The sequence below is a fragment of the Scophthalmus maximus genome, chromosome 5, assembly GCF_022379125.1.
Source record: "Scophthalmus maximus strain ysfricsl-2021 chromosome 5, ASM2237912v1, whole genome shotgun sequence".
NCBI classification, from domain to species: Eukaryota; Metazoa; Chordata; class Actinopteri; order Pleuronectiformes; family Scophthalmidae; genus Scophthalmus; species Scophthalmus maximus.
Window position 1 is genome coordinate 12676511 of NC_061519.1, and position 23992 is coordinate 12700502.

General features: G+C 41.4%; 4 protein-coding genes across 10 annotated transcripts; 1 reads left to right on the forward strand and 3 right to left on the reverse strand.

Annotated features, from left to right (window-relative positions):
• Positions 1-110: 110 nt before the first annotated feature.
• On the reverse strand, positions 111-4199 carry LOC118311392 (sentrin-specific protease 5). 3 transcript variants are annotated; one of them, XM_035635235.2, is made up of 10 exons: positions 4018-4199; positions 2825-3820; positions 2625-2730; positions 2335-2482; positions 2202-2249; positions 1515-1592; positions 1234-1371; positions 1038-1121; positions 888-938; positions 111-773 (listed from the first exon to the last, which is right to left on the reverse strand). In XM_035635235.2, the coding sequence occupies exons 2-10, from the start codon at positions 3654-3656 to the stop codon at positions 657-659; spliced, it is 1602 nt and encodes a 533-aa protein (XP_035491128.1). In that variant the 5' UTR covers positions 3657-3820; positions 4018-4199; the 3' UTR covers positions 111-656. The 3 variants fall into 3 exon arrangements, with proteins under 3 accessions (XP_035491128.1, XP_035491127.1, XP_035491126.1); XM_035635234.2 differs by having other exon boundaries at positions 2825-3823; XM_035635233.2 differs by having other exon boundaries at positions 2825-4199.
• A 2864-nt stretch (positions 4200-7063) lies between these two features.
• ahsg2 (alpha-2-HS-glycoprotein 2) lies at positions 7064-9727 on the forward strand. The gene is made up of 7 exons (XM_035635740.2): positions 7064-7345; positions 7894-8004; positions 8131-8212; positions 8331-8485; positions 8602-8697; positions 8874-8948; positions 9052-9727. Exons 1-7 carry the CDS (start codon positions 7148-7150, stop codon positions 9508-9510), a joined length of 1176 nt encoding a protein of 391 aa, XP_035491633.1. The 5' UTR covers positions 7064-7147; the 3' UTR covers positions 9511-9727.
• A 1102-nt stretch (positions 9728-10829) lies between these two features.
• Positions 10830-15253, reverse strand: LOC118311690 (proline-rich extensin-like protein EPR1). Its single transcript, XM_035635726.2, has 7 exons — positions 14930-15253; positions 14627-14809; positions 14401-14522; positions 14150-14315; positions 13651-13766; positions 10988-13579; positions 10830-10914 (listed from the first exon to the last, which is right to left on the reverse strand). The coding sequence occupies exons 1-7, from the start codon at positions 15198-15200 to the stop codon at positions 10909-10911; spliced, it is 3456 nt and encodes a 1151-aa protein (XP_035491619.2). The 5' UTR covers positions 15201-15253; the 3' UTR covers positions 10830-10908.
• Positions 15254-16332: 1079 nt separating this feature from the next.
• pfn2a (profilin 2a) lies at positions 16333-22054 on the reverse strand. Of its 5 annotated transcripts, none has more exons than XM_035635738.2 (4): positions 21806-22049; positions 21562-21678; positions 19935-20127; positions 16333-18365 (listed from the first exon to the last, which is right to left on the reverse strand). In XM_035635738.2, exons 2-4 carry the CDS (start codon positions 21658-21660, stop codon positions 18268-18270), a joined length of 390 nt encoding a protein of 129 aa, XP_035491631.1. In that variant the 5' UTR covers positions 21661-21678; positions 21806-22049; the 3' UTR covers positions 16333-18267. The 5 variants fall into 5 exon arrangements, with proteins under 5 accessions (XP_035491631.1, XP_035491629.1, XP_035491628.2 ...); XM_035635736.2 differs by having other exon boundaries at positions 21749-22049; XM_035635735.2 differs by having other exon boundaries at positions 16333-18050; positions 21562-22054.
• Positions 22055-23992: the final 1938 nt, after the last annotated feature.

Genomic DNA, 23992 nt, shown 5'->3' on the forward strand with positions numbered 1-23992 from the left:
TAAGAAATTGTATATGTATATGTATATGTAACCTAAAATAAATGAATAAAAGATAATCTGAATACAGTGTAAACAACACTTGATCCATAACATGAAAACATTAAATAAACTTAGTCAACATCTGCTTTTATTTAAAACTCAATAACACATTTCTATTATGCAACAAACAAAAACAATCATTTTCTTTATGAACAAAACACACCTGGTCTCTACCCGGTCACCCGGTGCTGAGAGGTAAACTACGATGCAAAAAACTACAAGTTGCCAATGTAAAATCTGACTTTTCAAAATGTGCAAATATGATTTACAGTTTAAATAGTAAATAATCAACACAGACATGGACCATGAAAGATTAGATCCATTTCATCAGGCAGTGAATTCAATAAGGCTCCGTTGGTGCCTCGTAGATGTGGAAACTCCAGCAACAACATAAATAACTGATTAAATATCGATCAGATTAATTCAGTTATCATAAGAACTATGGTTTAGCATGAACAGTGCACCAGATACAAAAAATGACTCTCTCCCACTGGGGTCACACATGTCCTCACAGTGCTGTGAGCTGGTAGGGAAGCCCTGCACACACAGAGAGCATTGCCTGCTGATTTCGTACCCAAATTGGAAGCAGCACATAATACATACATGTAAGACAGTCGTCAGCCCTCCTCGTGGAGCTTACAGTCACAGAGCTCTTTGTAGATCCTCTTACGTATCTTTGGTATGTCCTTCTGTGAGAACTGCAGGGGTTTTGCTAAAGCGAGGCGTCTAGAGTACTGAGAATGAGAGCAAAAGAGAGCCCTTATGTAATATGTGATATTTTTAGAAGGAAAAAAAGTGGAGACAATAATGATTGAAGTCATGAATACTAAGCAGGCAAAGCAAGTTACCTCCAAGACAAAAACTCCACAGTCATTTTCATTGGTCTGCTGTGGGATTTTCTGTGAAGGACAGCAGGGGGAGACAGGACATCATGTCAGTGCGTCTCCTGGGTGAATCTCCAGCAAGCATGTTTCAGGACAACACACCCGTCTACGTACCTCATCATACGACACCGTCCAACCACCTTCAAAATCCGTTTGCTGCTTCTCCTTCGCTTCTGCCATCAAGTATTTCAGGATGTTCTATTGTAAGCAGAGCATAATAAAGAAATAAATGTTTTACAGATAGGGACTAATGATTACTACAAGAAAAGCAACTCAAATGTTCATGTATATTGTTAAAAAGTGTTCTTACCCTTGCAACCTTCTGGAGCGCAATCCCTTGAGAGTCATAAAGGCAGATTTTCTTTTTGACAAAGTCAGCAGTCACCAGACACCAGTGGACCTCCAGGTGGATGGGCACCAGAAGCAAACTCTTTGAAAACAAATCCACCTGCGCAAGAGAGATGAAGTTAAAACCACTCACTCTCAACGGCGTCCGTCTCTCTCGTTTTCTTCGTCTCATAATAATTTGATTTTTGAAAATCTACATCACAAGCGTTGATGAATTGTCACAGCATTTCCACCTATGCTGACCTGCTTTGTCCATCTCTTAACACCATCATATCCTTTAGTCATGAGCTGTCGGTGGAAGAAGCTGTTGAGAAAATGGACCTAGAAGTGGAGAGAGAGGGAGATAAATGTTACAAAACTACAACTGTAAAACAAACAGGTCCACGTGTTTTTATCTGACTACAACACATTCTGGCCAGATTTTGACAGAAAAACAAACAAAAAAATCAGATTTCATGACAGAGTACTCTCTGACACTCTCTCACTTGGTCCAACACAAAATGACAACATTCCATTTTTGGTTTTTTTAAATATGAATTTCACAAACTATTAGTTACTATTAATTAGTGATCCTCAACGGTGACGATGGGCAGATTGTTTATCTTGGGACTGCGGCTACATCCACATTACTACATCCACATTACTACATCTCTGTTTAAAACGTATCCCAGCTGCTTTGTTGACGCCTGCCGTCCACACTACTCCAGAGTAGACAATCTGCTACAGAGATCGCTGTTGTTTTATGGATGTAGCCGGTATAACCTGAAGTTGGACGAGATAACTGAGGCTACAGCCATTCGAATGCGTATTTGTTTTTAAAACTATAACATAGTAGTGTGGATGTAACCACAGCGAATAAGCTTATATCCCAACATGCCAAACTATTCCTTTACTTATTGGTGATAACCCTGGTAAGTAAAAAAAAATTACCTTGTGATGGGCAGATTCCACAATCAATTCTCCATACATGTTCAGGACCTAAAGTACAAAAATATTTGTTTACACTAAAAAAGTTTGCTAATTTCCCAGATTAATGATATATATTATATTGTTGGATTATAACCTGGTCATTGAGCCAGTTCTGATCTGCCAGTGTCGACAAATCCTCCAGTGTCAGTGTGTGTTTCCTGTAGACCACCTGGAAGGAGGGAACGGCTTTCTGAACGGCCGCTCTTCTGTATTTGGTGACCTCTGAGAAGACGACATTTTTCCTGCGGAGTCGGGTAAGACATAAGACGACTGGTCCAGAAATAAAATCATTTTAGACACCACTCTCACTGCTCCACCTAGACACACTTGACCTTTAAAATAGTTCAACTGAACTAACAGTTGGATTTAGACTTTTATGTTTACCTGTCACTGAAATCCGTGTTTAACTTCCTCCTCAGGTGTCTCAACACGTCGCTCTTTTGTAGCGGAATGAAACTTCCGTATATCGTGTAAAACTCATCAAGGAACTCTAGAGAAACATGGACACAATGCAATGTCAGACAGCTGTGGGAAAAGTAAAAGTGAAGGTAAAAAATTTTTTTATAAAAGTGAAAATTGTCTACCGTGGATGTTCTTCGTCAGGGCTTTAAGGCCAACCTCGGTTTTAGAAGTCCTTATACCGTTGAATCTCTCATCAGTATAACTGTTTGAATTCTTGTCGTGACCTGGAGTGACTGTAGTACATTGTCCTGATGGAAACCTCATGGTCCCCACACAAGCTTCGCTCTCTGTACATAGCAGGGGTTTGACAGTGTGAGAGCGTTTTGAAGGCTCTGCCATTTCACAACACTGATCAAAGGTCTCTCTTCTTTGAGACGGCACGGCTTGAGTGAGGGCGCCTGCAGGTTCATTCGTGTCCGTGACCTGGTTCTGCAAGACGCCGGAAGCTCTCAGAGTCTCTGACCGACTGACAGTTTCACGTGGCTGCAGGAGGCGGATCTGTCCTCCGAGCGAGTCCTCTGAAGCTTCAGTATTACAACCAAGTGGTGACATAACAGCCGATGCTCTGGCTTGTTGGTTCTCTGAGTTTACTGTGTGGTACGTTGGAACCTTCCTTTTATTTTTCTGAGACTGTGCCTTTGGGTTGAGGCAGGGTCCCGAGCTGATCCCACAAGCTCTTTTCTTTGATCTGCCAATCCCACAACGACATTTCTCTCGCCGCTTCCTCCACATCCAAAGCTGTAATTTACAATACAAGCGTCTCTTGGCCCGCCAGGACAGATGAGAACCTCCCTTTACTGAAGACATGAACCCCTTCGCTCTCTTGAGGTATTTTGATTTGCTGCGGCAGCTCTTGTGCTTTGTGCATGTGGAAGAGACCGATGGAGGGTCACACGAGAACATGGACTTGTGCGTATCCTTACAGCTGTGGGGAGGGCAGGTCCAAACGCTCATATGTAGCAGTGCTGAATCCCGATTTTATTTAGTCGGCTTTCTGAGGAAGAGATGCTCAAGGCCATGGTCCTCTGGCTCTAATGATCAGGCTCGCCATACTCCACTGAGCTGACCTTTGAAGTTGCTTCCACTTCCGGTGACGTACTCGGCAGAACTGTGAACATCTGCTGCAGTAGAGAAGGGGTGTGTTGTTACATGCGACACGTGTCCCACAGTCCCGCACGAACTACGACTACAAGGTGTCCCTCAGCCCGCCACACTGCAGGTGGCTCATGGTTCTGTAGAGGCTACATTAGCTAACGCAGCTCGGTTCACTGACACAACTGATGGTAACACTCAACAACAACCGGCCGTGACTCACTGCGACGTCTTTCCTCAGCGACACCTCGGAGAGGAAAGAGCTGCTGTCTGATAAAGCTCCTCCATCTCTACCTCCTGGAGAACTGATGTAGTTTCTCTTTAACAACACGGCGTTCGGCCGCTCCACCTGCCGCGCAATTAGAAGCATGTATACAAATCCTCTGCGCCCTGAGAGTCGCGTGTGAAATGCGTCACTCTGGCGTCGACCAATCAGAATCTACTGAGAACGATGGGTAGATTTAGGACAAAAGACGTAACATGAATACTAATAGTATGAATATTAATACTTATAATAACATTAATACTAATACTATTAATGCTGATTCTAAGACTAATATTGATACTGATATTAATATGAATACTAATACTAATACTACTAATGCTGATACTTACACTAATATTAATACTAATAAAACGAAAGATATTACTAGTACTAATACTAATACAGCTTAATCTAATACCAAGACTACGAATACAATTTATTCTAATATAAATACTAGTTCTTAAACTACAAATACAGGATTAATATTAATGGTAATATCAAAACTACTAATATTAATAATAACAATAATATTACTAATATTACTTTTACTTATATCACTAATAAAAATGAGAATGACTTTATAAATAGAACACCTTTCAAAGCACAGTTACATACCGTACAGAGTTAAATCTAAAACAAGATAGATCATTAAAACAATCACAGAACAACAGAATTCGAAGTGGACACTGAGTTTTACCCTTGTGCTCGGGCGGTGAGCTCCACGGCTGAGGGTCCCTGGCAGAAAAGACCTTTAGTGAAAAAGTGGAGATTTGGGGAACTGTTGGGAAACTGATAGAATATATGATGTCAAGCAGGCTCAAAGGAAGTTCATAGGTGAAGGATCCAGACAGGATTGTAAAACTAACCGGTAACTGGTGAAGGGCAGCACTGTCTAGAGTGGTGTGGTCGCGTCTTTTAAAAATGTGTTCAAATCCTGGCAGCCGTTTTGTATCACCTCAGTCTTTGGATATTGAGTTGGTTGGTTGGTTTCATTGTTTGGCAGTGTCAGCCCAGTGGAATTCGATTTTATTCCAACTAGTTGTTGTTGTTGTTGTTGTTGTTGTTGTTTTGTTGTTGTTGTTGTTTTTTTACCACAATCCAAAAATGTCCAACATCTTCTCAGCTTTAAGTTTCTGCTGCAATCAGAATTGAATAGACAAGCAAATAAACAGTTTCTATTTAAAACAATTTGCCATTTGGTTCTTCATGTTAAACTGTAGGAAATTAAGGCCTAACTAAGCTATGTAGGAATACCATATGTTCTCATGATATTTAGTTTATTGTTTTGAAATCCCTACAGAACTACACTAATAACCAGGACATGTGAGATATAAAATCAGTCAAATCTGTTCCATTAATGCCAGTGTTAAACATCTACTTCAGGTGTTACAGTGGGATGCAACTTCATGTATTCAGCAAAAGTCATCAAGGATTTCTGAGGAGATTTGAATAACATGGTCATGTCAAAAAGCTATGAAAAAAGAAATGCAAGAAAAGATGAAGATAAAATTTGATACAACAAGGAAATCCTTTGTAAGTGCTTTATTGGTGATCTCCGTTTGAGAGAACTTTTTAAAACTTATAAGCCATCATCAGTCTCTGTGTATCCTCAAGTGACACTGGCGTATTGTGCAGACAGTCCAACACAGAGCAAACATGTGGGAGGCAGCAATGAGTGTCCGTGACCCTCCACTGTGTCCCCTGCCGCCTGTTGGCAAACATCCTCTTTGCTGAACTGTCATTGAGCAAGTCACCGAATCCCTGCTGACACTGGGGCCCTGCTCTCTGGCTGATCACTCTCAATGACTCCGTGGAGCGCAACAGCTGATTACACAATATAGGTGTTTGGACATGAAGCTCTTCACATGTTTTGTGTTGTATTCAATTCAAGGAACTTTCTGCCACATCTGGAGGCGGCTAGTAAAAGAAGGAGGAGACGTTTGGGTGGTTCATGGTACATGGTGACTTTTCATGTCCCTATGATTCACTCAATCCTATTTACAATAAAATAAGTCACATATTGATAACAAATAGCTTAAATCATTTATGTATGCCTTTTTTACTTTATTACTTAAACGGAGATAATAGATATTTTAAACATTATTTAGTGTTTACAAACCTTTTTTATTGATAGATGTATTATATTTGATCATGTCCTCAGTGCAAAGTAATCAACTTAAATAAGAACAATTAACCATTAAATGATAAAAACTTCAAAATATTCTTTAATTACTGTATTGACTAAGCTAAAGTGCCTCTAAACATATAGATAAATCAGATTAAACCATAGATATATTTTACTTTTTTCTTAATTTACTGTGACCCTGAATTCATCTTCCACCTTGTTAATATGTACTTTCTCGCCAACCAAAAAAATTCTACAATTACATATAGAACATTTTCAGGAAGGGACATCATTTCTTTTTGTTGGGAATTCAACTGTGTAAATTGGGGTAAGCTTCAACTGTCCCTGCTACCATTTTGTCTGGTTTTTGAAATGTCATTCTGCTTGTCCCACTCTTAAAGTTCCACCCTGTAAGGCTATTTTATGGAGAATGTTTATATAATATATATATATATATATACAGGTATATATATATCACAGAGTCCGGTGATGAATTGTTTGGCATATTTTGGTGATATTGATGATCAAACAATTATTATTATTTTATAAGTCCCTGAGCTCAACCAATATGTATTTCTATTAGTAAATCATGTCACTTTTCTGACAGAATGATTAACTTTATTTTTTAAACATAACTTATTTTCCCCAAAAAATGATGAAGCCAAAATGTATGCCAGGCATCACCCATTTGTAGATGTGTCACTATAAAAACAAAGAGAAAAAAACGGAATTATCAATGATTTAAGCTAGATATACCCAACTTACATTTGACTTGGCAGCGGTCCTAAAACACAACCCACGTGTGTAGTTGGAGTCAGGAGGGACGATCACTGTGTTTAACTTGGCTCCGCTCTCCTGTTTAAAGTACAGGATATATATACGCCGCGGACCACATGAGTCTTTCCGCTCATCCTTCACTTAATCTCCTCCAGTGCTCTGATACCTCTTCCATCTCTCACAGCAATGAGTCTCCTGGGCTTCACTGTGGTTCTGGGACTACTGCTGGGGGTGTGGGCTCAGCACAATGTGCTTCGGCCTCTGTGTGACTCCCCCAAGGCCGAGGAGGCTGCTCTGGTAGCCCAGGATTACCTCAATGGACAGCACACTCATGGTTACAAGTATGCACTGAACAGGATCGAGGATATCAAGGTCCAAGTCGAGGTAAGTCAAGGAGTAGTTAAAGGCAAGGACATCAGGTATTTACATCTTTTCCTATCAACCTGGGGGTGGAACAGGATATGCACAACATTACAAAATACTCTGCCTGTGCATTTCTTCACTACCACTGGTCGATAGGATATTAATTAATTGGTAGATTTAATTGTGAACTGCATCATTATGTGTCATTTTGCATCAAGCTGTAAAAATATATCCTATAAAGAATTGTATAAAACATCTACATGATTTCATAAAATTAACATTTTGTTGAAGGTACCTCCTTTCTCCCCTTATACTCTTTCTTTCTTTCTTTTTCTTTTGTTATTTCGTGCTGTCAGTGTCCTTATTAAGATATGAGTCATCTACACATATTCCTAAACCTTTGGTGCTTGATCCCCACCATGCTCTACTTTTCAGTGTCTCTACAAACTACATGTGCACGTTCATCCACGCAGATGTGACACCAGAACATTTCATTTTGGGGGCGTTTTTCCATGTGGTGCATTATCTGATGCAACGCAATTAAAATCTGTCCTTCTTTCTGTCCATAGCCTAATGGACAGGAGACATATGTCCTCGAAATTGATCTGCTGGAGACGAACTGTCATGTGCTGGACCCCACACCTCTTGCCAACTGCTCAGTCAGACCAAAATTGTTGACGGTGAGACTTCAGACCAATAGTACACAGAGGCTCTGATACTTCAACCAAATGTAAAGATGGCAATAATTTTAGGATGTAAAATATTGACTGGTTTGGTATGTGGACTGATTCTTTGTCTCCAATCAGGCCGTGGAAGGAGACTGTGATGTGGTGCTGAAGAGAGTTGGAGGAGTTCTGACTGTCACTGCGTTCAAGTGTAAAACAGAGGGTATAACTTTCTGATAACACACTCTTCCATATGAACACACACATACACATATGCCGGGCATACCAATGTCATTCTACACACAAAAAAACTATGTGTCTATTTGTTTGCTGATATATAGAATCAACAGAGGACCTGTGCGTGGGCTGCTCTACCCTCCTCCCTCTAAATGACACTGCAGCGCTGGACTTCGTGCAGGCCTCTCTGGCAATCTTTAATAACAACACTGTGAATGTGACTTACACTATTCTGGAGGTTGGACGGATGTCGTCACAGGTGGGTTTGAGCGTAATCTGTTCAGATGAATCATAAGAATTTCCCAACATTTAATGCACCTGCACACTTTATCAATCCCTGTTAGTACATCAACACTTTTCATGACCTTGTTTCAGCTTGTGTCTGGGGGGCCACAATATTTAGTGGAATATGTCGTAGTCGAGGCTAATTGCACCAATGACGCCTGCATGCCCCTGAATGACCCCATGGCTGTAAGTATGCACAGCATCAGTTTAGTTTTTCAAAAGAACAACCATTTTTTAAAAATACGTAGAGAAGTTCAACAAACCATATTGGAAAGAATGATTATACACATTTTAAGACCTGGTTTTTAGCTAATCTATGAACAATGAACAAGAATGAGTCATGGTCATCCTTTCTCTCACAGCAACGTGGTATTTGTACTGCCAAAGGGTTCAAAATTGCTCACAGTGTGGACTGCAAGATGTTTGCCGCACCCATGGTAAAAAGCTGTGTTTCAATTCACCATGTAATTTTTGATGGGCAAAAGTAAGTGCTGAACTTTCCCAACCTACACTCTGTTGATGCATACAATTTTTTTGCAGATGCCTGCTGTAGATGCCAACAGCACTGTAGCTGCAGCTCCTGCCGTGCCACCAGCAGTCCACGTACATACAGACAGCCTGTCACGCAGGCATGGTCTAAAACACCACAAACTGACCTCTCTCCATGACCCTCAACAAAGTGGCCTTCTGTCAGCAGAGTCAGCTGAGTCAGCAGAAATTGTACCTGTGGTCCCTGCTGTGGTTGCTGCAGCTGCTGATCCTGCTCCAGCCGCTGATCCTGCTCCAACTGCTGCTGATCCTGCTCCAACTGCTGCTGATCCTGCTCCAACTGCTGACTCAACCTCAGATTCCTCAAGCAGTAAAGAGGTCCCTGTTATTATGTTTAAGAGGGACATAGCTGCTGCAGCCGCCCCAGCAGTAGCTGATAGCCCAGCAGCTCTAACAGATCCAATTCTTCTTGTGCCAGTCTGCCCAGGACGGGTCAGATTTTTCAGTTGAACAGGCACCACACACTCTATGTACCTGCTGCCTCCAGCGGCATTGATGCTAGTGTACCTTAAATCAATGTAGGAACAGGTGCTGTGGTAGTTTCCAACTAATGAAGAATAAATTAAATTGTCGAAATAACATAATTAATTGCAAAACGCCCATTGAAATTCCTGAAAATTTGATTAGAAAGGTGACTGTCATGCTGAATAAATCTCTGAAGTCAAAATTTTTTATGTTCTTCCTTTTCTTAATTGTGATTTTCTTTAAAGTAAAATAAAAAACAACTAGTTGATGAAGGATTGAGTAATATGAGGTCTTTTACTGGTCACATTTACAACCTCATACAGCAATTTTATTGAGCAAACTGGCAAAGGAATACATTTAATCATTCATGCCACATCGTTCAGGGTAATTGCAAAACCGTGTTGTTTTCTGATCAATACTCATGCCAATGACATTGACATTTCTACTAATACAGCCACAGGAAAAATAATCTATATACAAGTATATATTTTAGTTATTTACACAATATATCACATAAGAGATCTTAGTCAAATTCTCCCTGTGGTCACTGTATATTGTTTGTATCATTGGAGCTGTCCATTGTGTTGTTTTAAAAGAAAACTCACTCAGACGATGACCTAAAAAAAACACGAAGAAGCTGACCAATGGCTGCTCTCCACACATCCAGATGAAATACAAGGTAATCAAGGTTTTCATTACTGAACCTAAATTATGAAATGGTCTGGATCTTCCACTGTAATTTTTACACCATTGTTTGTGACTCGATCAATTATAGTGGCTCTATACAACTGCACAGCTCTGGGTCTTCCACCACACATCCCAGCTGTCTGGATTAATTGAGAAAACATTTTAAAGATCTTGTAGGCAGTAATCAAATTAGACTATACCAAAAGGGAAAAGGTAATTTTACCCTAATGTAGGCTATAATAAAAAAAATCTCAAAGCAAATATTTTTTGGGATTGCACTCAATATGGCCACTGATGAATGGGTAAATGCTATTTGATGTATTCACATGAATGGGTCAATGTGCAATAACCACCAGTTCATGGAAAAAGCAAAAAGAAAGACAAATAAAGTTTAAGGGCAATGCACCTTTTGGGTCTAAAAAGCGGATACATGCATTATGCCAACATTTTCTGAGTAAACCATCAACTTCAAAATTAGTTGTAAGCGGAAAAGGCCATTTACCAACTATGGCAAAACAAAGACTTCCGTAACTTCTATTTCAGTTTTAACATTTTATCTACCCACCCACTTTTATTACAATGCAACCCAGACCAAAAGAAAACGAAACAAAGACAGGTACTGTTTCAATTGTTTATTCATATTGAAGGGAACCAATTTCTGTTTCCGATGTCCACCTTTTCTCTGGGCGGCTAGGTTCAGTCCTGTAAGGAGACAAGCACATTAGTACAAAAGACTGGGTTCAGCAGTTTGATTAAAATATAAAATAAAACACACCCTTTGATGGTGCCCTGCTGAGCTCCATTGTTGAAATGCACTTCTAGGAACATGGGCTGGAATCCTTTGGCTGGAGCCTAGAGGTTTGATGGGCTTCCACATTCCTTTCAGTGATTCAAGGAACTCTGGCTTTAAATGTGCTGTACTGAAAGAGGGGTCCTGGGGCAAAGGCACAAAATGAGAGCCATCCGTAGCAGAGATAAACAATTGCAAACTTTCTGAGTTATCACCAGGCCTTGCAATGTAGTTGACATTAGCAGTTGAAGGATTGGACATTCTTCTCAGCCAATCCGGGTGCTGGGGTCGGTTCTTTGGTGGATTTAAATTCTGAGGAAGCAGTTTAAGATTTCGATGAATCAGATCTTTCTTGTAACTGTTGGGCTCCATAGTTGGTGGACCATGCTGTAGCAGCTCATAACTCTGAGATTCAGAATTGGGTTGGACTGTCTGTTCTTGGGTGGTGGGTTTCGTTGAGCCACTCACAAATGGCTGTGAGGAGTTACTGATGGGTGCTGGAACCTCTTCAAGCGTTTGAGAGGGGACCAGAAAACGATGAACTATACTTTGGCCTATAGGACGCGTTTGCTGATTAGAGTAACTGGATGGCTGCAGTTCCTTGGCTGTGGGTTTGTTTGGCTGGTTTGCTACATGTTCCTGTTGTTGATATTGTCTAATAAAAGACATTAAGTTAGGCCAGGAGGGACTATTCATGTCCCCTGGTAATAGTTGGCTTATTTGTTGCTCTGGGAACTGTATGTAATATGGCACATATTGCAATGCTGGATTTACTGGGTTGTTGCTTTGAGCCTGACGCTCAGAGGGAGCATAGTGATTAACTGCTGATTGGCCTTGTGGAAAATTTGCTAGCTTCTGATTTTGTGGTAGATATGGATAATATGTATTAGGTACGAAATAAGGGTAGGCTGGCAGTTGATTTGCAGGTTTCCTGAAACCAGGCACAGCGTGGTTGCCATCTGGTGGCAGGAGATGTGGCTGTTTTTCATTCTCAGGTGGGAGAGGGTTAGAGGCTGCAGAGGTGGAAGCTTGTGTTTCCGTCTCAGTTTGCTTTTGAGAAGGGGGAGCAGCCAAGCCATTGCGAAGCCCTGAATATGCCAGTGAATGGAGTAATGGCAGTGCTGGATAGACGGGAGGAATATCTTTACTGCCATGTCCAGCTGGAACAATATGATGCAGGTGTTGATGAAAAGCAATTTGGGGACAGCAATTAGAAAATCCAGATGGGCAAGATTGAGGGCAGTAGAAAGGGGGCATATATGGAGAGTCTGGTTGTGGACCTTGAGGAATTATATCACCATCACTAGGTTGTGCAATTGTGACTTGTGGTGGCTGAATGGTGGTAGCAGGGGGTAATGTTATAGGCTGAGGGAGCTGAGGCTGCTGTGGGTAGTAACTGTTAAAGGTGTAATACACCTGGCCATCTGGAGGTGGTTCAGTTGGGACTGGCCTTCCAGCATCGGTTCCAGCACCTGGTATTTCAGATGGTTGTGGGTAAGAAGGTTTGTGTTCTGGCTTTTCAGCTGGTAGATTTTCTGGCTGGGGGTAGTAGTAGGGGTAGATCAGCTGGTATTGGCCTGAAGGAGCTTCCGGCTGTGGTACAGTGATTGGCTTTGTAGGCAGGCCTGGTTCAGGGTAGGGGTACTGGTTTACTTGTCCCATAGGGGCTTCAGGCTGTGTTGGCTCAATGCTCTCTGGAGCTGGTTTACTGGGTAACAAATTTCCAGCGACTTCGGGTTTAGACCTCTCAGGGTTCAACAGGTTGAGAGGCTGTTTTACTTGGCCCTTTTGAGATGGTGTAGGGGTTTGGTGTGTGGGTTGCATGTCTGTCTGGTAAGGGCCTTGAGGCCAAAAATAAGGGTAAAATGGTTGGTACATTTGTTCCTGAGAAACTGGGGGTTTTGGCACCACAGGTGGTTCAAGGGGTTTGTATTCTTGGTGCTCAGACTTGCTTGAAGGGGGTCCTTCAAGTTTCTGAGGAGGTGGTGTACTGACTGGTGGCGGTGTAGCACGAGTTTCAGACTTAGGGGGTTGCGGCCTAAATGGAATAGTGTAGTAAGGTTTTTGAATTTGGCCTGGGTGAAATGTAGGCATAGGGTTCAATTCAGGCCTCTGTACAGGAATGCCATATTTAGGTGGCATAAAAAAGTATGGGTAAAAAGGGCCTTCCACTTTGCCATTGGGTGGTTGGGTGGCTGGAGACTGCACTAGAGGTTTTTTCTCAACAGGCACTCGTTCAGGTTGGGCTGGCCAGTGATGCAAAGGAAAAAATGATTGGGGCACTTGTCCTCCTGGGGCCACTGGCCGATTTGAGGGAGGGACAGTTTTAGGTAGCTCTGGGTTCTGAGGAAAATCAGGGACCTTGGGAACTGCAGACTGAGCACTTTGACTTTGATCACTGGCTGAACCAGAATTATGTGGCAAGGTGGGGTGATGCACCCATTTGCTTGGCATTTCAGTTTGCTGTTCTAAATCCTTTGGTGGGATTTTTGTGGGTTCAGCTCGAGTTGCTGACAGTGATGGACACAAAATATTACTTTCTCCATTTCCAGACAGTTCCAGGGTGTACATTCCATCCTGGAAAACAAAAAGGTTGGTTAAACAACAATTTATGTGTACATTTTTGGAAACAGGAATTATAATTGTACCTTTTCCTCCAGGCAGGGTGCGTAGTGAACAGAGAGGACCACACCCTCGGGATGTACAACTACACTGAACCCACATTTGGCTGACGCCTTCATCAGAGGCTCCCAGATACCCTTCACTGTAAAATAAAAAAAGGAGGTGTAAGTATTCCTTCCCCTCCAAGTTAATCAAATGTCAATGCATGATTTAAGCCCAGTTTTCAATTCTGCATAGGATCGATGCAGAGCCTACACAAATTGCAGAAGCAGCTGTGAGCATTTATACTGCCACTGGTCGTTTCTATGCTACTGTGAATATACATATTAAATGGCGAATCAAACTGGATCATGGAGTTCTGAGGAAGAGTCTAGTTCACTAGAAAAGCCAATTGGTTTTGGCTGGAATGTGCCATGAAAAAGGGGAGAAAAGCACAGACATTATGTAATTATGACGGCAATAAGCAAGCACAATATAAGGGGTCTGGGCTTTGGATATTATCTCACAAAATATGCAAAAACTTACAGTTTACTTTAATGTCATTGAGAGAGATGGTCCATTCAGTTTTCACGACCATGCCTTCAGAGTGGCAGGTGACCATTGGAGGGCTAGGAGCAGATGGTTTCATCAAAGGGCATGACATCCTCACTGGTAACCCTGACCATCGCAAGGGGAGAACATAACTGTCCTCCTGAAACCAACCCCCAAAAAATATTAGAAATTCACAAATGCAAGTATTTCAAGTAAGTGTTCATTGCTTTCAATAAGTTTCTCACCTCAAGAGCAACAAAGCAACCATCATAGGGTGCAATTAAGACAAAATCTCTCCTTGTTGACCTTGTTGTGTAACCACAGCTTGGTGGCAACTTCGACAGAGGCAGAGGAGACAGTTGAGTTCCTGAGAGATTACATTTGATAACAGACAAATAGATTAAAAACCTCTGGGCACATTACAAAACAATGGTGGTAAAATTGATACCCAAATGAAAACTGAAAACGTACCCCTGTCCACAAAGAATAGAGATCCAGGGGTTGAAACAACATCTTGGACCTGAAGCTTCATCGAGTTTCCTGTACATTCAACCTTTGGTTCCAGTTTGAGGAGTCGTTTTACTGCTGCATTGTCTGGCATCAGTCGTGAAAGGCCTTCAACTTGTCCCTCGGCTCGCTTGGCCTCTGGCCAACCTTAAGAAATAACATCCCAATTTTAAAATAATTACTCCACCATTTAAGGGTTTTTAACAATGATGCTCAAATTCCATTAAAAGCAAAAAGGTTAACCAAGTGACAATAACTCCAACATACCCATGTCTGCCTGGTAATCTGTTTCCAAGTTCAGGAGTTTCTCCGTGGAACTGATTCCTTTGGGTTTAGCACCTTGTAGAGATTTCTGCCCGATGAGGAGTCGTCCATGGCGCAGACCACTTCCTTCAGCTTGACTTTGGCTATGCGTCGAGTGTTCTCTTAATTTATCCAGTGCCTTGAGTCTCGTCAGTGCGGCACAACTGCAAAATGAACTAGCAACCACAAAAAGTCCTAAACATAGTAAAATATTTCTGGCCCCGATCCACGCCATCGGAACAAAGAAACACAATTGCAAAGGTGTGGGACAGTCGTTCAGCTCTCCACTGCCAAACCGGCCTTTAAAATGTTGGCCTGGTCCTAATTACAGTTGGAATTGTTAACACCTGGCCACAGCAGGTGTTACCAGGCAGTGCGGTAGGTATGGGCGGGGCTTTGGCCAAAACAATCATAGTGGTCAAAATGGTGTTGTTGGAGAAATGCGCCAAACATTTCATGGTAATTGACAATCTTCTCATATATTTCACAGTAAAGTTTATTGCTGATACATTGCTTGTAAGATGATGGTTATAGTGTATACTGTTCTATACACTTTTAAGAGCAATACCTTCAAAATCCAAAACAACTAGCATGTTTCATAGTAAACCATGTAGGTGCTAATGATGTATGAGTCTTTTTCAGGAATAACTGGGTGATAAATTTACACAAGCTTAACTGTGAACAGTATCTATGACTGTTATCTTTAACTTACTCCCTCCAGAAAACACATTGCCAATAAAAATGTATTGCATCAAATTGGTTTCTAATTTAATAAATTATCCTACGAATGTAATTTAAAAAATGTTTTCAAAACAAACTGGAAGAAGCAATGAAATATCCCTCTTTCTCAGGAATCAGAAAATGTGCTTAAGTGTCTTTGGGACAACCTAGTCCACATTTGACAAATGTTGACATTGTGATTTTCAATCTGAACCATGTTTGGTGTGGTCTAGACTTTTTTTTAAAGGTTTTTGCTAATGCAATAATCGTAAAGTAACTATCATTACTATCTGGTACGGATTTCAAAAGCCCTTAGCAACAGCAACCCCCTGGTTGACTATAGTTACTCATGCTGTGAAACTAAAAACTATTCAAACTCTGCAATAAAATTTTTTTGGGGAATAGTTGGTTTTGTTTTTTTAAGTAATAGTTCAATAGTGAATAGCCTATGTGGTGTTTTACTGATTTGACTGTACCTTACATGATCCACATCATGTTTTGGAAACAGAAGTATGCACTGTTAGCAACATGATTTGTTACAAATTAACTGAATATCTAACTTAAACCATAGACGGTAAAACTCTAGAATTAGTCTGCATACAAATGTGTACTGAAAATATCAACAGACGGGACATACTGGCTTCACCTCTGGTTGGAATAACTTTTATTTAACATGTCTGTAAACAAGACATCTCATTAATTCATGGCATTTGAAACAGTATATTTGTGGCAGATGGAATTTCCATCTCAGAAACAAACCAAAAAAAGGGACCAAAATTGCAAATTTATTTTTTCTATCGTTTAATTCTGTACATATTCCACAAAGTCTGGAGATTACTGATGCCAAAATATCCCTTAGGAAAGTGCCATTAAAAGTTACTTCTTGCTGGGGCAGCAGTTAAAAATCCAACTCATAGTAGCAACAGATCAGATCGATTTTTATGGCACAGAATACACAGTTATTCTCAGAAAATGTTCACAAGACAACTTACGTATGTTCTTATTCCAACCAACACCATTTTCAATGTTTTGTGTACACAGCATTTTTTTTCTTTTAAATATATTCTAAGTACCATACTATTACATTTTTTGAATACACCTTTGATGACTAAAGCACAAGGCAAGTAATTCCAAGGTGCTGGAGCAACAGCCTGAATTTAAAGTCAAAATGCATTCATACTGTAGTGAAATGACATTGCATTTTCATTGGTTAATGGACATTATGTTAGCAACAAATCAATTAGTGGTGAAGAGTTTGAATTGTGTTGAAGTCTAAAGAAGCAGTTAAATGTTTTACAGTCATCTGAAGTCGTCAATGATTTACAGCCAACAGGGGATGCCAACAATCGTCCATCAGAAAAAAGATGAAGTCATTCTGATAATCCTCTTATACTGACAATTGGTCCAGAGTGGAGGGGGAAAAATAACTTCACATGAGTGTGTGTAGTGATTTACAGCGAATTTTACAAATAGCAGGAGCTGAATGACAAATGTCTGAGCTGTCACAGAGGTGGAATGTCCACCGGGACTCCAGGAAGTGTCTTGACAATATCTTGAGACCTCAGCAATGCTGACCTTACACTTCACTCAAACAACAGTCCAACACCACATCAATAACTTTTAAGACCACATTCAGGTACAACAGCGAAAGCGTGTGATGGAGGCTAGAAGATGTGCCTGACGGTGGCGAACAGGTACGCACATACAGGACTTTGTCAGAGGAAATTTGTTGTTTCTTTGAGGGAGGTTATGAAGACTTGAAGATGGAGGCGGATGAGAAGATGGATTTTGGCAGGAATATTATGCTTGACAGAGAGAAGACAGTGCTGGGATCTGTATGCTAGAGAGGGGTATGCATGCCACTTTTAAATGCGCACATGCTGATGTAAAAAATAGCATATTTTAGTAATGCTCAAAAAAACAAAACAACTATGCACCATTACATATGTACTTCCCCTTGGAATATTAGCCAGTTGCTAAGTGAATGTTATACAAGGCAAATTCTTATTTAACACTTTTATTACACTTTGCAATATATTTCGCAAGAACATGCCAACATGCCCAAAACATGAGAAGTACAATGTTAAAGTTGGTTGTTTTTTTCCTGAAAAAAAAGAAAAAATTGGGGGAGGTTGGGGGGGTTGGTATATAAAAGTAGACCACGGCGGAAGTAACTTTGTATGCCATCTTATCCTCGAAGTAGTGTCGGCACAATGCGGTTGAGTGAGAATGAGCCGCTTAAGTTGATGGATGGGTGGAGAGGTTGCTTAATATCCAGACATCATCAGGTAATTAGCCATTTCATGTGCTTTCTTGTTAAGAGTTGCACCAAGGACCGCCTCCTTTGCCATGACTAATACCAATACTGGCACAGTAGGAAAAAAAGAGAAATTAAAAAAATTGAAGAGTCTCCCCCCCTACAGGGTGAAGGGGGACAAAGGTGACAGTATCTTAACCACATCTTCATTGCTATTTTAAGTTTCCAAGACATTTGACTGCTTGCAGGAGAAATCTTAACAGCAATATTTATTTTCTCTTCTTTTTTTTTGTCCCTCAATTTGATCTAAGTGAGCTTGAAAACATTAAAACCCTGAATCCCTCAAGTATTTTGCCATCGAGTAAGCCTTCTTATTCAATCCGCCTCCATGGACCCCTTCTTTGCCCATTACAAGAACCAAAACTGAAAGAGAAGAGATAGAAAGGTGACAGTTAAGAAAAGTAAAAAGGTAAAGGCATTCCAAGTAAGGAGGATCATCACCAGGAGTGTGTAGTGCAGGGATAATTGAACTGTGTGCCATAGAGTGCTCACTGCACACTTTACCACTATAGATGATACCAATTGACACGATGACATGCTGCAACTTGGACAGACAGTTGGGTACAGCTCTCAAGTGGCTGGCTCGTTCTGCTCAATCATGACGTGACTATAAAGATGCATGCAAGAGACTAATTAAGGTGCAGTGACTTTTCAAAACGGCAAAGTGTAGAGACTGAAGAATCTCACTGCACTTTTTGGTCCTTTTTTTTAACTTCTTCCAAAAAGCCTAACATTGCAGAGCAGGGTGGTGACGGGTGAAAAGAGAAAAAAAAGTAAACAAAAAAGGAAGCAATGTTCAGAAAATGAAAGGAAAACAATTGGGTTTTGATTGCAATCAGTGTTTCCCACTAAGAAATTAGGCAGCACACTCAGGTAACACCCCCCATAACCCCATGTAGGGTGAACTGATGAAAAAGTCTGTCAAAATTGTGATAGCTGTGAGCCAATGGACAGAAAAAAATGGCTTGTGAATACAATGCTATATTGTGGCTAATAATCAAAAAAAATGAATGGTTCTCAGACTCAAACTTTCATCTGTGAGAAACACTGGAGCAATGTTAGACACCGAGGACCACAAAGGCAGACAGGCAGAGTAGGCAAACCATGGCTTTCATGAGGGTTACAAGAAAGACCATTTAGTAAATTTACATAATATTTTTACTTCACAAATCTGCATCTATAGAGGTTTGTTCGCAAGAGCATCATGGCTTCTTGTGACTCAGAGGCTCCTTTTCCCTAAAGCAAATTGTGAGTACTGCACACAAATTGTGGCAAAATGGCAGTAATGATCGTCACCTAATTACTCAGCATTTGGGCTGTGACTATCATTCATTTTCATTATCGACTAATCTGCCAGTTCTTAATCATTCCGTCAACAAAATGTTAGAAAACAGTAAAAGAGGCCCAGTGTAACAGGCCAAGGAGACTCCTTCATATGTCACTGTGTCTGACCAACAGTCCAAAAATCATCAATTCTTTCAAGCAAAAAAGGCAGAATATTTTAATGAAAATTTTGAGAAACTTGCTGCTTCTCCCAGTCCTTACTTAAATATTTTGAACTGTAGATCAAACTGTAAAAAAAAAGGCATTTGAAGACGTCATGTACACAAATGATTGTTGCTTGTTCATGGCTGATACATTTGTGAGTCTTGCAAATGTTTAGGTCACAAATGCGCAACAGGAGAGGAATTGATATCATGTTGCAAATTTGGCAAGACGGAACATGATGGAAGTAGCTCTGACCCTGTGTTGCATTATAATCTCAGAAAGGTCGGGAAAAAAATCACCACCCAGACTTCTGGGCTCGGAGATCCCAGTTCCGAGGTATAATTAAACACGGCATTATGCACGTGATACTTTGACAACACGAAAACAATATGGGGTCTTAGCCCATGACTAATGGAGAGAAGCATTCACAACCTAGACTCTTACCTTTCCCAGCTTTTCCCACAGTGATATTGTATGTAGGCTCTCCTCCTTGGCTCTTTGTCCTGATGTCCATTGTCCCGTCCGTGTCATCATTGAAGCTGTCTCTGATGACTGAACATTTCTTTGAGCCCAGAGTGAGACCGCTGGTGTAAAAGGTCTCCCTGTCCTTACCAATAAGGACGTCAATTTCTTGAGACTGAAAAAAAACATTAAAAAACACAAAACCACAGGATTGGGTCCAATGTCAGTCAGACAGATTTTGCATGAATATGCTTCCAGTTACACGACAAGCATAATGCTCCTAGTATGATACGTACAATATCAATAGATGTATAAATAGACAGATGTACTATTTTCGATCCCAAACTGGAGAATTAACTAATGCCCAGAGGAATGGACGTGTAGTTTTTATGAGTAAAACCAAAAAGTAGTCATACATAGAATCTTACTGTACAGTATATACTGTACCATGATCTTGAATGCCTTTTGCATCTTTTCAATGTTGTTAAAACTCCTCTCCAGTTCCCGTTTCTCACTTGCAAGAATGAATGAATGTTTAACAAGTTTAACAACTGCTAATAAAAAAAATTGATAGTTGCAGTCGTGTTCCTTGACACAATTCAAAACTGCTCCCAACCATTTTTATGTTCACCTTTCATTGACAGATTATGACAGTGAACTGATCGTGTCCACGTGCGTGCGGCTGTTGCTCCGTTATATTGAGCACATTTCCTGAAATGTCGTTGAATTGTCGGCAGATTAATTGAATTATTAAAATCAACCATAAACTACTGCGGTCCCTTTCCCAAAGGCTCGGCGATCCTGGCACCAGGATCTTATTTTTAAGAAAGAGGGGAGGTCTGAGAATACAACTTTGATGTCCTGCAAATTCATTGATACCAGAATCCACGATCAGTGGCACGTAACACGCGCGCGCCAGACAATAACAAAGGCGCGCAACCTTCGCCTGAGGAGTGGAGGAGTGAAGGGGCGTCGATCGCTCTCATTGAATAAGGCAGAACCCACAACAAGCCATTGTCACCTGTGACTGCAGGTGTGTCGGTATGTGTGGTGCTGAGAGCGAGGCAGGCGCGTCGTGTGCCGATCGGCCCTCACTGACCACGGGGAGCCGGTAAACCCGCAGCTTAGCGTCTTCTAATCGAAGCGGCCGCGCGCACAAAAGCATGCACGCTCCCTCCGGTCAAGACACCCTCTCTCTCGCCGATTTTTCTAAAACGAGCTTCAGGTTTAACTTCACGGTGCCCCCGGCAATTTGAGATGATCGCTGCAACCACACTGCAATGCTCCGTGCAAAGAGCCCACCGTGCGCGGTGTCTTATCCGATCCACACGAGGTCTAATCCCGCAGCAGGAAACAGCCGCGGCAGGGCCACCACCGACGAGCTAGCTGGCTAGCTATCTGGCTAGCTAGCTAGCTAGCCCCCTCCGCTAGCGCGGCGCTGTTAGCATGCTAGTCACTCGCGTCCTGCGAGGTAAAGGGTTTAGCGCTATGCGCTCTGGCGAGCGTCTGCGTGGGCGACACACAACAACAAACGGAGCCACACTTTGTCTCCGGTTACCTCGGGGGGGGGGGGGGGGGGGTTCCTCCTCCTGCCCCCCCGCCTACTTACCGTGATATTGTTGAAGGTGCCACCGGCATGTGCTGCCCAAACATATTTGGCGTCCGTGTACCCGACAATGGCGCTATCCTGACAGCTGCCATCGGCCATCAGGTTTTCCACGTAGCTCTGCCAAGACATTATTTTAAGATTGACGCCGTATGTGTGAGTGTGTATATAAAAAAAAAATAATCCCTACAGCTTCAGAGGTGAGCTCTGCGCACAAGAGGCAGGCGGGATTCGGAAAAGGAAAAACCTTGCGGGCGAATTTAGAGTCTCCAATCGAGCCCACACTTCGACGCTGACCAACGCCAAGGCAGGGGCAGCAGAGAAGGCAGGGGCAGCGCGGCAGCGGCTGGGTGTAGTCCGCGTCAGATCCCTCCGCACAGTGAGCTCCCGGCGCTCCTACGGCAGCAGGCGGCGGAACAAACAGGGACCTATCAGCTCAGCCAACAGTCGACTGTCTGAGGGGGCACCGGCCGGGGGACGGCGGGCCAGCGAACCGCCCCGTCGTCCGTTCATGTGTAGGGGGGTCGTCGTGACAAAGGGCGACACGCCACACTGCTCGGTGTGTGTGATCAGTCGGACAACGGCGCTTACAGACCCCCCGGTGCTCGCGTGTGTTTACAATTTGTTATGATTTATTCACACTCAGAAGTGTTTGAGAAACGTTTGAATGTTTTATTCGAAAAAAAAAAAAAAAACCAACAACCCATGATTTAGCACGTTTTAGAGGTCTCTTACAGAAAATGACACACGGAGTTCCCAGACATATATAATATGACAGGCACAATGGTGTATCTGAATAAACAACGAAAAAGAATATATGCAGTATAGATGTTCATGCAGACATACACAGAGACACACTCACACGCATATGGTATAAATGTCCCTACACTGTGTAATAACGCTGCTTTATTTTACACTCACTTTCCACGTGCAGTCCCAGTTTGTGGCAAAGGATCACTGATACTTTTTGAGGTTCTGAAAAGGTCATAAGAAATTAAAAATAATATTTGAGGGGAAACTACTGGAGCTTGTTGGACTCCAATATCAATGTAAATCAAAATCAATGAAATTGGAAAGGCGATCTCATTTCCTATTCCTCTTCATCTCGCGCTCCATTGGAGACATTTAGCGCCCTGCGCAAGAAAAAAACATCTTTCAGCCCATTTTCATGGAGCTAAAGCCAAGGATCAAACCAGGAAATCGTGAAAGGTACCTGTATGTTTAATGCAAGGATGTCATTACCCAACACAGTGTGAAGCCCCTATTACTTAAACAAGACAAATGGTTGCATCACATATTCTTTTCAGGTCAGATTAAGTGATAAAACCTGATGGTCATTTTACTGTAATCCTATTGGTAGTAGTGTAGGTCTGTCATGTACGGTGAAGTACCCTGCAAGCTGGAACTAATGCACACAAAGTTTAACTGTTGTTAGGGTATGACACTATCCCGAAAAAATGACAACCATGTGACACAGACTCATGAATCACAATGATTTAGTCGTTTTACCTTTTTAGCTTTTACTTCTCACCCCAGTGTTAAGGTCATGTATTTGGATTTTAATGGCTTGATATTGCCACAAACAGACCTACAGTTGGGTTTGTGCAACTAAGCATGAACTAAGACAACTACAATGGGCGAAAAAAATAATAATTTCAACGTGTAGTAGTAGATTGTTTGACAATTCATAAATTCATTGTTTGTAACACCTCTGCAGTTCCATCACAAAACTGAATTCAAATAACAGCACGATAAAAACTCAATGCAACATGTTTCCTGCAATATGACTAATATAAAGATTAGACATATAGAGCAAATTTGAAGCACAGCGCAAAAAAGGAAACAGAGGCTATAAGCAATGTCATGCAGAACTCGGTCAGTGACAGTCAGGCAGGTTTAGTCAAAGTCAGCCTATGACGTGATTGAATTATGACTTGAGGTGATGCAACCATGTATCACGTGCATAATGTTATTTCTAATAAGCATGCAGACTAGTCCTGATTAACCATGTTGCTCAGTCAAATACTGTGTGGCTGTCTGTTTCTTCTCAACACTATAATATTAAGGGGCATAAGCTTATTTATATGCTTAACAGTTCAAAGTTCATCCAAAAATACAAAAAAAGGAAAAAGAATCACGATACCCTGTCAAAGTGTAGGGTACAGCCCTTCACCACTAGGGGGAGTATTATCTATGGTTTGTGACTGTTCATGTGGCCAACAGTTAATTTCTGGTGCAGAGCTATGACTGGACATATGTCTTAAAACCTGTGGGTACTTTTAGGGTTAGTTTTCAAAACGGAAAGTGGCACTTTTAGGGTTAGTTTTCAAAACGGAAAGTGGCACTTTAATGAAATAATTTGTACTTATTATATATCTATAATGTATGCAGATATTTTGTGTATTTTTTTCCAATCTTTTGACTTTCACGTGTA

Coding starts and splice junctions, on each gene's coding strand:
- LOC118311392 (XM_035635235.2), bottom strand. CDS start 3,656: ATGAGCGTTTGGACCTGCCCTCCCCACAGCTGTAAGGATACGCACAAG. Junction 1,593..2,201: donor TGGAATCTGCCCATCACAAG/GTAATTTTTTTT, acceptor CTCCACTTCTAG/GTCCATTTTCTCAACAGCTT. Junction 774..887: donor GTGGAGTTTTTGTCTTGGAG/GTAACTTGCTTT, acceptor TCTCATTCTCAG/TACTCTAGACGCCTCGCTTT.
- ahsg2 (XM_035635740.2), top strand. CDS start 7,148: ATGAGTCTCCTGGGCTTCACTGTGGTTCTGGGACTACTGCTGGGGGTG. Junction 8,005..8,130: donor TCAGACCAAAATTGTTGACG/GTGAGACTTCAG, acceptor GTCTCCAATCAG/GCCGTGGAAGGAGACTGTGA. Junction 8,698..8,873: donor CCCTGAATGACCCCATGGCT/GTAAGTATGCAC, acceptor TTTCTCTCACAG/CAACGTGGTATTTGTACTGC.
- pfn2a (XM_035635735.2), bottom strand. CDS start 21,690: ATGTCTTGGCAGAGCTACGTGGAAAACCTGATGGCCGATGGCAGCTGT. Junction 20,128..21,561: donor GCACCTTCAACAATATCACG/GTAAGTAGGCGG, acceptor GTTTTTTTTCAG/TCTCAAGAAATTGACGTCCT. Junction 18,051..19,934: donor TGTGGGAAAAGCTGGGAAAG/GTAAGAGTCTAG, acceptor CTACTGTGCCAG/TATTGGTATTAGTCATGGCA.
- LOC118311690 (XM_035635726.2), bottom strand. CDS start 15,200: ATGGCGTGGATCGGGGCCAGAAATATTTTACTATGTTTAGGACTTTTT. Junction 14,523..14,626: donor TCTATTCTTTGTGGACAGGG/GTACGTTTTCAG, acceptor GTAATCTCTCAG/GAACTCAACTGTCTCCTCTG. Junction 13,767..14,149: donor CAATGACATTAAAGTAAACT/GTAAGTTTTTGC, acceptor TTTATTTTACAG/TGAAGGGTATCTGGGAGCCT.